The sequence below is a fragment of the Aythya fuligula genome, chromosome W (assembly GCF_009819795.1).
Source record: "Aythya fuligula isolate bAytFul2 chromosome W, bAytFul2.pri, whole genome shotgun sequence".
Classification (NCBI taxonomy): domain Eukaryota; kingdom Metazoa; phylum Chordata; class Aves; order Anseriformes; family Anatidae; genus Aythya; species Aythya fuligula.
In genome coordinates, this window is record NC_045594.1 from 18,009,498 (window position 1) to 18,024,128 (window position 14,631).

Here is a 14,631-nt window from a genome sequence, read left to right on the forward strand (position 1 = left end):
GGTCAACAGGGGGCGTAACAGCAAAAGCCTTCGATGGCTGTAGCAGCAGAGGGGCCCATGGCGTAGCAGTCGGATCAGTAAAGGAGCCCACAACTCCCTCACTATCTGGCAAACCACACGTTTCTGACTGTGGTCCCACATGGCTCTTTAAGGCCTCAGAGACTGCTCGCCAGGTGCCGAGCAATCCCACTGCAACCTTGTCGTTTCTAGTTGCAGAGTCCCACACCTTGACCTTAGTTTAGTCCCATATTTCAGACTCATAAACTGTCCAATTGTTAATAAGGAGAATAAGCTGTAAGGTTACTAGGACAGTCTTTGTTCCTAAGGACGTATGATTCCCCATAATGCGCAACTGCTTACCAGCGAGAGGCAGTTGTATGCACAGGTCCGCTTCTCTCAGCTCGAGCTTCTCTCCAGCTCCAGTGTGCCTATTTCCAGCGACTTTCTGTACGAGCTTCTCTGAGCGGTTTGCTGAGTTTGGCCGAACCTATCTTCATGAGGCAATCAAAGTGCTTGTTCCCATCCTGGTCTCCATTCTGACAGCCTGTTCCTCTTCACTTCTTTTTCCTGCTTCTTTATTGATGTAACTTCATCGTGCTGCCTTCTTTTTTTTTTTTTCTTCTGCTTTCTTGAGGGTAGGCTCCCCTCTTATACCCTTCTCTCCACAGCAGTTCTTTTCAAAACAACTTTTTCATTGGTCAAACAACTTTGAATGTAACAACAACAGCAAACACCCAGAAACTTCCATGCCTTAATGGCTGGAGAACAAGAGAACCAGCTGGAGAACAAGAAACCCGAGACTGCATGGAGTCTCCTGAATCACCTTTCTTTGTTCCCTCTAAACTCTTTTATATTCCTAATGGCCTCGCCATTAAGAGTCTAATGTTATCTCAACCACAGGGCTTTCCAACCCCCATGGCCACATTCCCAAATCTCCTCATTCTTTATTAATATCAACCATTTTCTCAACATGAATTACCACTCCATATATAACACCTCTGTCCCTGGAAAGGTATTGGAGCAGCTTGTTCTGGATGCCGTCTACAAGCAATTGGAAGAGAAGAAAGTTATGAGGAGTAGTCAGCATGGATTCACCAAGGGGAAGTCGTGCTCAACCAACCTTGTTGCCTTCTATGATGGCATCACCAGCTGGGTAGATGGGGGGAGAGCAGTGGATGTCATCTACCTTGACTTTAGCAAGGCTTTCGATACTGTCTCCCATGACATCCTGATAGCAAAGCTGAGAAAGTGTGGGATAGATGAGTGGACGGCAAGGTGGGTTGAGAACTGGCTGACTGGTCGAGCTCAGAGGGTGGTGATCAGAGGAGCAGAGTCTGGCTGGAGGCCTGTGACTAGTGGTGATCCCCAGGGGTCGCTGCTTGGTCTGGTCTTGTTCAACATCTTCATTGACGACCTTGATGAGGGAATAGTGTCTGCCCTCAGCAAGTACAATGATGACACAAAGCTGGGAGGAGTGGCTGACACGCCAGAAGGCTGTGCTGCCATTCAGCGAGACCTGGACCAGCTGGAGAGATTGTGGTGGTTTTACCGTGCTGGGCAGCTAAACCCCACAACCGCTCTCTCACTCCCCCTCCTTTAGATGAGGAGGGGGAGAAGTAAAGCAAAGAACAACTCATGGGTTGAGATAAGGATAATTTAATTAAAGGGAAATAATTATAATAATTAAATAAAGACTACCATGAACTAAACAATTTAACTAAGGGGAAGTAAAAGGGAAAAGGGGAAAAAGGGAGGAAAACAAACAAACAAAATAAATGAAAGCTATATGGAAGTGCAGAGGAAAGAAATTACTCTCTACTTCCCACAAATGAGCGATGATTGACCACGTCCTTGAAGCAAGGCCTCAACGCACGCAGCCGGTGTTCGAGAGGAGGACCGACGTCTTCTCAACGAGAGCCCACCCCTCCCCTCTTCTTCCTGTTTCCACCTTTTATTGCTGAGTGTGACACCACATGGTATGGAATATCTCTTTGATTGGTTTAGGTCAGCTGCCCTAGTGATGTTTCTCTCCTCACTTTTTGCCCACCCCCTAGGAGGGTTAGAGAAAGGCCCAATGCTGTGCCACTGCTGCTCAGCAGTAGACACAACACTGGTGTGATAACACTGCTGTTCCAGCTACAAGTACAGAGTACGGCACTGAATGGGCTGCTGCTGGGAAAGTTAACATTCCATCCAGACCCAGTACAGAGATGGGCAGGAAGAAACCAAATGAGATTTAATAAGAGCAAGTGTAGAGTCCTGCACCCGAGAAGGAACAACCACATGTATCAGTACAGGCTGGGGGATGACCTGCTGGATGGGAGCTCTGAGAAGAAGGACCTGGGGGTCCTGGTGGACAACAGGTTGACCATGAGCCAGCAGTGTGCCCTGGTGGCCAAAAGGGCTAATGGGATCCTGGCGTGCATTAAAAGGAGTGTGGCCAGCAGGTCAAGGGAGGTGATTCTCCCCCTCTACTCTGCCTGGTCAGGCCTCACCTGGAGTACTGTGTCCAGTTTTGGGCTCCCCGGTACAAGAAAGACAGGGATCTCCTGGAAAGAGTCCATCGGACGGCCACAAAGATGATACAGGGCCTGGAGCATCTTCCTTATGAGGAAAGGCTGAGACACCTGGGTCTGTTCAGCCTGGAGAAGAGAAGACTGAGAGAGGATCTCCTCAGTGTATATAAATATCTGAGGGGTGGGGACAGAAGGATGTAGCCAACTGTTGGGAATTGGCATACAGGACATGTGCCCATGGAACAATTGTTCAATTTGAGCTTGCTTTAAGCAACCAGGGGTAGGCCTTAGAAATCTCAGGGCCTGCTGTAGCTGAGCAAACCAAGCTGCCAGAGTAACTGTGAGAAGCTCCCATGGCAATGACTCCCACATCGCCCAATTAAGGAACTCAGAAAATATTGTTACCAGCAGCTGGCCTCAAGGACTAGGTCTACGTGACCGCTAATCACAAAGGGGGTTGTTTTCCTGACTGCTAATCAAAAGGGGGGTTCTTTTCTTGCAGGTGGGGTTGTTTTCTTATAGTTGTTTGTCTGAGTGCTCTTGACCAATAATCTTGTGTAAAACACTGTCCGCCCCTGTAAAGTTCACTATAAAAGTTAGGCTATTCGGGCAATAAAATGGAGCAGCATGATCTGACTCAACTGGTGTCTGTCGTGCTTTCGGCCGTGCTTCGCAACAGCCAACCTCTTCTCAGTGGTTTGTGGGGATAGGACAAGGGGCAATGGCTGCAAGTTAGAACACAGGAAGTTCTGCAGCAACATGCGAAAGAACTTCTTCACGGTGAGGGTGACGGAGCATTGGAACAGGCTGCCCAGGGAGGTTGTGGAGTCTCCTTCTCTGGAGATATTCAAGGCCTGTCTGGACGCCTACCTGGGCAGCCTGCCCTGAGGAACCTGCTTTGGTGGGGGGGTTGGACCCGATGATCTTTCGAGGACCCTTCCAACCCCTACAGTTCTGTGATTCTGTGATTCTGTGATTTATTGCTTATTGCTAACAAGCTAGAGAAGTGAGAAACAAAGGAAAGAAACCTAAAGCACCTTCCCCCCCCATCCACCCTCTTCCACCTCCTCCCCCCGAGCGGCGCAGGGGAACAGGAGAATGGGGGTTATGGTCAGTCTATAGAGCTTCTTCTCCTCCGCTCCTTCTCGGTCACTCTCGTCCCCTGTGCTGCAGGGTCCCACCCACAGGATGCAGTCCTTGATGAACTGAATCGGCGTGGGCTTCCCACAGGCAGCAGCTCCTCCAGAACTGCTCCAGATATGGGTCCGTACCACGGGGTCCATCCCTCAGGAGAAAACTGCTCCAACCTGGCTCCCCTACGGGCAGCAGCTCCTGCCAGGTCACCTGCTCCTGCGTGGTCTCCTCTCCACAGGCTACGGGTCCGGACTGGAATCTGCTCCGGCAGGGGTCTTCCACAGGCGGCAGCCTCCGTCGGTGCAGGTCCACCGTGGTCTCCTCCACGGGCTGCAGTATGGAACCCTGCTCTACCATGGTACTCCATGGGCTGCAGGGGACAGCCTGCTTCACCATGGTCCTCACCACAGGCCGCAGAGGACTTCTGCTCTGGCGCCTGGAGCACCTCTCCCCCTCCTTCTTCACTAACCTTGGCACCTGCACTTCCTCACTCCTCTCACTCTCCCAGCTGCTGTATAGCGCAGCGTTTTTTTCCCCTGTCTTAAATATGCTCTCACAGAGGTGCAAAACAACATCGCTTATTGGCTTGGCTCTGGTCAGCAGTGGGGCCCTTCCCAAACATGGGACAGCTTCTAGATCCATCCCACAGAAGCCATCCCTATGGCCCCCTGCTACCAAAACCTTGCCACGTAAACCCACTACAAATGGGTGCTGAGACATTCAAATATTGGGATACACATTTGGCAAAGGCCACCTGGTTAGTCAATACTAGGGGATCTGCCAACTGAGTTGGACCTGCCCAATCAAACCTGTTACGTACTCTAGAAGGGGACTAAGTCCCTGTAGTGTATGTAAGAAACATGCTGGGGAAGACAGTCTGGGCTATTTCTGCCTCAGGCAAAGGCAAACCCATTCGTGGGATTGCTTTTGCTCAGGGACCTGGATGCACTTCCAAAAGAAATGGGAGGTCCGATGTGTACCTCAAGGGGATTTAATATTGGCTGAGAATAGGAGAATAGCCCAGGAGTTGAATTATATAAAATTAATTATTATCAAATACTGTATGTCATCACTACCGTGATTGCTGTATGTCAATGTCCTATTAATGGTATCACTGTAACAGCCACGCAGATAACGATGAATGAGTTTTGATAGAATTGGACAAGCACAGTGGTATGACGGATTGTCAGAAGTTGAAGCCTGTTCTGGTTCCAACATCACACACCATCTTTTCTGTCCTAAACAACTGCTGGGACAGATGGAGCTCGAAGTCAGTCACAGAGTACAGAAACTCAGTGGACATTTTATATACATATATATGAAAAGTGGTGATTAATTGGAATGCATTAGGAAGTGTGGAACCTAAGCATGACATATATGGTATGGAATAAATGGTGGATATATGCCCTCGTTTCAGCTAGGACAGAGTTAATTTTCCTCCTAGTAGCTGGTAGGATGCTATGCTTTGGATTAGGATGAGAATAGTGTTGATACCACGCTGATGTTTTAATTGTTGCAGAACAGTGCTTACGCTAAGCCAAGCGCTTTTCAGCTTCTCACTCTGTCTTGCTAGTGGGCAGGCTAGGGGTGCAGGTGGATCTGGGAGAGAGAGGGGACAGACCCAGGACAGCTGACCCAAACTGGCCAAAGGGGTATTCCATACTATCTGACATCATGCTGAACAATTAATTTAGTTTGGATGGCCGGGGTGGGACCAGAAACTCTGTGGAAAACTACAACTCCCAGCAGACAGCGCATGGCCAGGAAGGAGGCTGAGGGATGGAGCTTTTTGTAAGATGATGATGGTACTAGCTTTCACTCTGTTCTGAGTGGCGTGTGTGGTAGGCAAGCACGCACTCACACACCCTTCGCCATCTCTACATTGTAGCTCTTGCTGTAGGCTGAGGCCACGGAGTTATGTTGAGAGGAAAGCTCAGGTCTCTGTGTCTTGATGCCAGACGGTTACTGGCAGGCGCGAGCGGAGCTATGTCGCTCGGGTTAGCCCCCAGCCGCCACTCCCTTCCCTTCGGTAGGAGGAGACTGAGTCTGCTTTGGGCGGGAGCTGCTCGACTCTTCCTTGCTCGGCAGTGGCTGCGGCTTAGGTCTCCATGTCGGACAATCAGAGTTGGAATTCCTCAGGCTCTGAAGGGGACCCCGAGACTGAACTTGGGCTGCCTGTTGAGCTCTGCGGGGTGCTCAGCAAGGTAAGGCGCTTCTCCCATTCACCGCAGCCTATGTCTAGCGGCCTCTTGGCTCCCCTCTCTACATCGGGTTCCCGCCCTCCCATCCCCCATTAGAGGTCAGCTGGATGAGGGTTGTCAGCCCCATCCACTTCTCTCCTGCTGCTCTGAAGGATCAGGCCGGGGCTCCCATCTCCACCAACGAAGAGGCCTGGTGGGTACTCGAGCACGGGCGCTCCGGCGGGAGGTGCTTTCACGGTTGAGGCAGCTGCCACCTGACCGCGGGGAGCCTGCCGTAGAGCCACTTCGGTGCCAACCGCCCACGCCCCCTCCCTCTCCCTCAGGTGGGGGTATCGGCATGTATTTGTCCCCGCTGGGCCGGGGGGCTCACTTACCTTCTCCCCGCCTTTGCCCAGGGTCTGGCGTCCTTACCCACCCCCGAAAGGTGGCGTGATGAAGCCCTTCCTAGTGCAGAGCCGTGGGAGCGGCTTCAGCCCCCTTCTTACTACTGCCTGTTGTGTTTTCTGTAGATCATGATCCGTGAGGGCACGGCTAGGGGTGTGCAGGGAGGGTGTCTCCTCCGTTCATCAGGTTCCTAGCCGGGTACGGGGAGCTGCTGGGGCCAGGGTTCCTAGCTTCGCTCCCAGGGAGCCCCTGAAAGATGGTGGTGTGTGCGCACGTCGCTTCCCAGAAGTCCAAGTACCAAAACAGTGCGAAAAAACACCCCTGCAACAAGCGGTATGGGAAGTGGGGAGGAGAGGAAGGAGAACAGCACTAAAGTTTGTTTCCTTTTTTTTTTTTTTTTTTTAAATAACGTTTATTTTGTTCGTTTATTACTGGAAATAAGGGGACTTGAAAAGTATGCATTGGGTAATACTGGGAAATTATATTTATAGGACAATTTTAAAGTTGTATATTTGATTACAATTGCTCATTATATTTATAATGAGCATTATATTTTATAATCATTATTGATTCTGTTTGAAAGCAGAAATACTTTACAGAAACTATCTTCAGAATAATATTACAATATCTCTAGAATTAAAGCACTATATTTTTGAATTTCTTTCTTGTCCTATGTGATAAGGCCAGACATCAGACAGTGTAGAATGCACAGGTCATGGGATACTGAGATCATAAACTGGCCCTGGATGCTAAGAAAACAGTCATAATGAGGCCAATTTTCTGCTTTTTGTGAGGGACTCTGTGAACTCCTCTTACCAGTCTGAAAATGTTTCTAAGCCTGGAGATAGGAATGGTTAGGAGCAAAGGAGGGCCTTGGCTCTTATCTGTGAGATCTTGTCATCTAGTGGATGGGGGAGGGAGAAGATGACACAGACATGAGATGGTACAGCAGTTAAAATGTGATGTTTTGATTTAGTAGTGTAGTTTGATTTTGTTCTTTGTGAAGCTTTCCTTTGATTAGATGATTCTAATAATTAGAAAATGTGCAATGTAATTGATTTTTATGTTGGTGAAATAAGTACTTTAAGAGTGGGTGCTGTTTCTTACTGGAGTAGCAGGTGAAACCATGTCTTCTTATGAAATTCTGTAGCATGGATATGTGCAAACTTCATATTTTTCTAGTTGATTATGCTGAGCATGGCTGATGCTGCCTTTGCTCTAAGAATACAGGGGATGTAATCTGAATAGTCAAATATGGTAGAACTTGTTGCAATGAATGTACGTGATGGATAACTTTACATTTTGCTAGTTGATGCCTCAATAATACGTGAGATGATTAAAATTCAATGGTAGCATACCAAACTTGTACTAAGCAAATAGTTTTAAAAACTTACTGTGTTTAATAATACTGTAAATCATTAAAAATAGGCTGCAGTTCTCTGTATGCTTAGTAATGTTTCAGCTCTTTCGTCCTTTCAGTAAAGAGATTTGAAGGAAATGGAGTAATTTGGTAAGAGGTGTATTAGAAGTACATTTTACTGGTTTCTAAATGTTTCAAAACTTTATACTTTTCACCACTATATTTCCTACTCACAATTTTAAGGTGGATACAAACAATGAACTTTGACATGGAAATGTCTGTCTTGATGCACAAGAATCCAGATGCTTTAATCAATGGTCTTTTGTCTGCTAAAACCTTTTTTTCTACCCAGTATACTTTAATGAGCCTTTAAATTTGTGTCATGTTGTGGTTTAACAGGGCAGGCAGCTAAGCACCACACAGATGTTCACCCACTCCCTCCACAGTGGGATAGGGGAAAGAATTGGGAAAAAAGGTAAAACTCGTGGGTTGAAATAAAGACAGTTTAATAGGACAGAAAAGGAAGGGAAAATAATAATGACAATAAAAATATACAAAGCAAGTGATGCACAATACAATTGCTTGCCAATCCCCAAGCAGCAGCAGCCCTGATGTCTGTGTCCCTGTCCCCCTGCCAACTCCCCATGTTTTTTATTTATTTTTTTTTTCCTAGGAAGAAAATTAACTCTATCCCAGCTGAAACCAGGACAGTATCTACCACTTATTCCATAACATTTACATCACGCTCAGGTCCTACACTTTCCAATACATCCCAATTAATCAACATTACCTTTCCTGTCTTCTGATATATACACACAGATATAATTCCCTTAGTCTATGGGCCATCCTTCTATAATGTATGAGTTTTAGTCCATGACTTTGGGCTCCGTGTGTCATAACAATCCTTTGGGGATTGTCCCTTCAGACACCTGCTGTGTTGTAGTCTTATTCACAGAGACTGCAAGGTGTACCTGCTGTGGCACAAACTTCTCCATGACCACAGATTCTTTGAGGTGTACTTGCTCTGGAGTGGGCTTATCGGTGCCCACAGATGCTTTGGGGGGAGTATGTTGTAGTTTAACCCGTCCGGAAGCTAAATGCCACACAGCCGTTCGCTCACCCTCCCCCCTCCCTCTCTGGGATGGGGGAGAGAATCAGGAAAATGAAGCCTGTGAGTTGAGATAAAGATGGTTTATTAGAACAGAAAAGAAAAATAATAATGATAATAGTACTACTAATAATAACGTGTACAAAACAAGTGATGCACAATGCAATTGCTCACCACCCGCTGACCGATGCCCAGCCTATCCCCAAGCAGCCGGCCCCCCCACCCTGGCTACCCACCCCTATGCATTGTTTAGCATGACATCAGATGATATGGAATACCCCTTTGGCTAGTTTGGGTCAGCTGTCCTGTGTCTGTCCCCTCCCAGCTTCTGCTGCACTCCCAGCCTGCCCACTGGCAGGACAGAGCAAGAAACTGAAAAGTCCTTGGCTTGGTGTAAGCACTGCTTTGCAACAATTAAAACATCAGCATGTCATAGCCCTACCAGCTACTAGGAGGAAAATTAACTCTATCCTAGCTGAAACCAGGACATCTATCCACCCCTTATTCCATACCATTTATGTCAAGCTCAGGTTATACCCTTTCCAATACATTCCAATTAATCATCATTTTCATCAGTGGTACATAGAATGTCCACTGAGTTTGCATAGTCCGTGACTGACCTCGGGATCATCTGTCACAGCAGTCTTTCAGGGCAGAAGAGATGGTGTGTGGTGCTGGATCATCACAAGTTGAAGCCTGTTCTCGTTCTATCACATCTCTGTGCTTGTCCAATTCTATCAAAACTCATTCATCATTATCTGTGTGGCTGTTACAGTGATACTATTAATAGAACATTGACATATAGCAATCATGATAGTGCTGACATACAGTATTAGATAATAATTAACATAATACAATTCAACTCATGGGCTATTCTCACCCAGTATTAAATCCCCTTGAGGTACACACCGGACCTCTCCATTCTTTTGCATTACCCACCAAGTGCATCCAGGTCCCTGAGCAAAAGCAATCCCACAAATAGGATTGCCTTTTCCTGAGGCAGGAGTAGCCCACACTGTCTTCCCCAGCATGTTTCTTACATGCACTACAGGAACTTTATCCCTTTCTACAGTAGGTAACAGGATTGATTGGGCAGGTGCGGCTCAGTTGGCAGATCCCCTAGTATTGACTAACCAGGTGGCCTTTGCCAAATGTGTATCCCAATTTTTGAATGTCCCAGCACCCATTGCATTCAATGTAGTCTTTAACAGTCCGTTGTATCGTTCAACTTTCCCGGAGTCTGGTGCATGATAGGGGATGTGATACACCCACTCAATACCATGTTCTTTGGCCCAAGTGTCCATAAGGTTGTTTTGGAAATGAGTCCCATTGTCTGACTCAATTCTTTCTGGGGTGCCATGTCTCCATGAGACTTGCTTTTCAAGGCCCAGGATAGTGTTCTGGGTGGTGGCATGGGGCACAGGATATGTTTCCAGACACCCGGTGGTTGCTTCCACCATGGTAAGTACGTGGCACTTGCTGATGCGGGTTTGAGGGAGTGTGATGGAATCAATCTGCCAGGCCTCTCCATATTTATATTTCAGCCATCGTCCTCCATACCAAAGAGGCTTTAACCACTGGGCTTCCTTGATTACAGCACATGTTTCACAGTCATGAATACCCTATGCTATAGTGTCCATGCTCAGGTCCACCCCTCCATCACGAGCTCATTTGTATGAAGTGATAAGCAACACAACAGTGAACACAGACACTAATGTGCTATATAACTCAATTTAGAAAACAGGCACAGCAAACTTGAGTTCAGAAAAATCATCATTCTGATTAGTAAATATTAAACTGATGTAATGCTTATGAGAATCTTGTTTTAACACACTCTAGTCAGATCTGTCGTTATCTCAACCCTTAGTGCCCCATGTGGTTTAAGGACTGTTGTGGTTTAACCCGGCCAGCAACTAAACACCACGCAGCTATTCGCTCACCCTCCCCCCTCCCTCTCTGGGATGGGGGACAGAAAGGAGAAAACTGAAGCCTGTGGGTTGAGATAGAAACAGTTTATTAGGACAGAAAATAAAATAATAATAATAATAATATGTACAAAACAAGTGATGCACAATACAATTGCTCACCACCCACTGACAGATGCCCAGCCTATCCTCGAGCAGCTGGCCCCCCAGTCCCGGCTAGCCACCCCTATATATTGTTTAGCATGATTTCGGATGGTTTGGAATACCCCTTTGGCCAGTTTGGGTCATGTTGAAGAATTTTTGAAACAGCAAGGAGGCCATGACTTGCTGCAGCTGAGCAAACCAAGCTACCAGGATGACTACGAGGAGTTGCCATGACGATGTTCCCTTATTGCCCAACTGAAACGCTATCCGCCCCTGCTAAATTTGCTATAAGAGTCAGGCTATTCGGGTAATAGAGAGAGCATGATCTAACCATATTGGTGTATGTCATGACTTCGGCTGTCCTTCCTGCAACAAATGGCGCCTGAACACTGTGAAACGCAGAGAGACGCGGAGGGATGCGGAACACTGATGAGATGAGACGTGGGACATCGGAGATTGAGCCAGAGTTCAAAACTTCTACAGGAGATCAGAGGCATCAGTGAAGACGGGAGACGAGCAGCGCTGTGAGGCAAGTTGGCACACAGTAGAGGGGTGGGGATCGCGACCCTGCAGCTCGTCCAGGGTAACCATGGAGGAGGAAGCAGCTATCCAGCTTCTCTAGTATTCTCTCTAAGAGAGGTGTATCTTGCAATGTAAAGAAGATAAAGGACTTGGTGCATTGGGCCCAGAAGGAGGGTTTTCTGAAGGAAATCCCTCTAATGTTTAGCCCAGAAGAGTGGCGGGAGGTAGGAGATTGCTTATGGGGTAAAGCCATCTCAAGTGGAAAGCTGGATAAAGAAGAAAGTGGGACGTGGGGGACAGTGATTAATGCGCTGTGTGGTATGAAAGCCGAGCAGCAGGTGGTGATGGCGATGGCGCAAGCTCTCGCAGTACCGCCTGGGACCGACAGAATGCCTGGTGCAAAACCTAAGACCTCAGGAATGCGGCCGGTACAATTCTTATCGTCGGCTCCCACACCCACCCCAGTTCGGGGTATGACCTCTTCAATAAAGGAATCAGCAGCAGAAATAACTATGGGACTGTTGGAGCAGAGTGCTGATGGGGAGTGGGGGTTGCCCTCCCCACCCCCCGCACCGGAAAATCTTGACAAAGCTGCGCTGCCAGCATCCGCGCTGCTGCCAGGCAGCAATAAATTCACTTAGGATGCTTTGCCAATGAGAGGTGCAGCAGCAGCTTCTGAGAATCGACCTTCAGTGGAGGATCTGTTCCAAGAATTATTAGAAAAGTTGGAGTACTTAAAAATTATGGATTCGGAGGAGCGTCCTCTCTCGTCTGCCCCCCTGGAGCCGCGTCCCTCATTATCCGTGGCTACAACAACATCACCACCAATGAGGGACAGGTGGTCCGGTGTGATACGCGATGCCATCATAGAAGGACAGTGGAACACTGCATCTTTAGCCTGTCCTATTATTGTCGACCCTGCTCAAGGCACCAGGTCGTAGCAGCCACATGATTGGAAGCTTTTACAATGAGCTCAAAAATGGTTACCGACTACAGTTTGCAATCTGAGGCAGCTCGACAGATAGTTCAGTGGATTTTCCAGGCAGACCTAATGTGTCCACTTTGCCAAAACTTGGCGCGCTTATTGTTAACTCCTTCGCAATTGTTATTTTTTGAAAGGGAATGGTTGCAGTTTCCACAGGGGGAAGCGGGTCGACTGCGGCATCCGGGGGACCCTCTGTATGGGGTTACTGCAGAGATGTTAACAGGGACGGGTCCTTATCTCAATACCCAGATTCAGTTGCAGTTCCTTGTGATTATTCACCAAACAGCTGCACAGCTCGCACTGAGGGCTCTTCTTAGTCTCCCAGGGGTAAAGAAAGCACCTCCATTCGCATCAGTACAACAGGCCGCTGGGGAACCATATGCTAAATTTATCGATCGGTTGTGGGCAGCAATTGCTGATCATCCTGATCTAACAGTGGAGTCTAAAAGCAGTATGTTTAAAATGCTTGTGTTTGATAATGCAAACCCAAACACTCAAAACATCTTAGTTACACTGCTGAGAACCACACTGGTAGAGGATACGTTGGAAAGGGTAGAGAGAGCTGATCAGTCCAGGCAAGCAGCTGTGGTGACACAGGCTGTAAAGGACTGCCAGAGATTTGCTTTTACGGTACCCTCCATTAACAAACAGGCCCTGGCAAAGCGCTATGAATGGCTAGTGCTTCCACAGGGTATGAAGAATTCCTCTACATTATGTCAATTATATGTGGCCTGGGCATTAGAACCAATTCGGACGGCATGGTGTGATGTAATTATTTACCATTATATGGATGACATTCTGTTTTGTAGGCCAGAATGCTTCCAGGATTGAGATTTAAAGTTTATTCAGAATACGCTGGAAGCAAAAGGGTTGAAGATAGCCCCAAAGAAAGTTCAGCGGAAACTGCCATGGCTATACTTAGGATGGAAAATATCAGACTCTACCATTCATCCACAGAAAGCTGATATATCTACGGTGTTACATAATTTGACAGATGTACAAACATTCCTGGGTAATATTCAGTGGGTTCAGCACATTGTAGGGATTACTAATGACGACTTAGCTATATTATTACCTTTATTGCGAGGAAGAAGTGCAGAGCAGGAGGTTAAATTAACCAATGAGCAACGGCAGGCTCCTTCACAAATAGTTTCTAAGGTTGCAGCTGGTGCTGCTTGCAGACATATAACAGAAGTTGCACTCTCCTTACTAGTTAGCAATCGTGTCTCATCCATTTGTGGTGCTTGGTCAGTGGCAAAAAGAAAAGGGGGAGAGTAAGGGGAGACAAAGACAGAAACAGTATCAGGAAGATGCCACTGACGTTAACAGCACTGGTAATAGGAATAGCATAAGTGAAACAGGAGATAGCAAGAGCAGAATGATAGGACAGGATTTTTGAGTCCTAGAGTGGATTTTCCTGCCGATTCAGCCAAAAACGAGTGTTCAAACATCGGCGGAAGCTATCACGGAGTTAGTATGTAAGGGTTGCTCTCGGAGTATTGAGATCAGCGGGCAGGAACCAAGAGACATTAGTCTGCCGATGGCTCGGAATCATTTGGAATGGTGTTTACAGCAGTCCATACTGCTACAAGAAGCTGTGTTAGGTTACCCACGATTGGTACATTCCCGAACTCCAAAGGGGCCTCTCTAGCACGTTATAAGATCATATAAATGGCAGGTAGTACCACGACTCTCATCCCGACCAGTGGTGGGCTGTACTGTGTACACTGATGCAGGTGCAGCAAGTGGGAAGTTGCTGATGGTGATTCTAATACTGCCATCAGGGCTTGCGCTCATGACAAAGTTCGAGCCGCGACGAAATCTGTGGGTGACATGGGCTAATCAGACTGGTATATCAGAATTTTGTCTGTCCATGGCATCGTCCACGGATCCATTCAGGACTTGCCTCATAGGTATATTTGTGTATGACCCTTCTGAGTTTGGCCAGTATGCTACCAACAATTGCTGCAGTGCCTCATCTGTAGCTGCATGTTCAGCGAAATTGATAAATTCGCTTAATGTCTCGTTGCCCTGGGATCCACAAGAGTTACAGTTACTTGGGTCTCAGAGGATCTGGAACACATCACAGAACTGGACTCAAACATGTTTTGTGTTCGGAAATTTACAGCAAAAACTGAATCATTTCAAAAAACACAATCTAATAGGGTGGGGTGGACAAATGTGACTTCAGAAGGCCCATACAGGTACAGAAATACAAATAACACCTGTGGTTGCAATGACACTGCTAGGCAGGGTTTGGGGGCCTATGGCGCGGAGACAAGGGGTAACAACTATAGCATTTGGAATAATTGTACAGCTATGGCACTACCTCCTGATGTTTTTCTTATTTGC

General features: G+C 47.3%; 1 protein-coding gene across 1 annotated transcript in view; it reads left to right on the top strand.

Annotated features, from left to right (window-relative positions):
* The first annotated feature begins 5,758 nt into the window (after positions 1-5,758).
* The window catches only part of LOC116501385 (ceramide transfer protein-like), a 139,236-nt gene continuing 130,363 nt past the window's right edge, over positions 5,759-14,631 (top strand). Inside the window, exons 1-3 of the mRNA XM_032206910.1 lie at positions 5,759-5,880; positions 12,127-12,140; positions 12,405-12,480. Of these exons, the coding sequence (XP_032062801.1) occupies positions 5,759-5,880; positions 12,127-12,140; positions 12,405-12,480 (212 nt within the window). The remainder of the gene's footprint in view (positions 5,881-12,126; positions 12,141-12,404; positions 12,481-14,631) is intronic.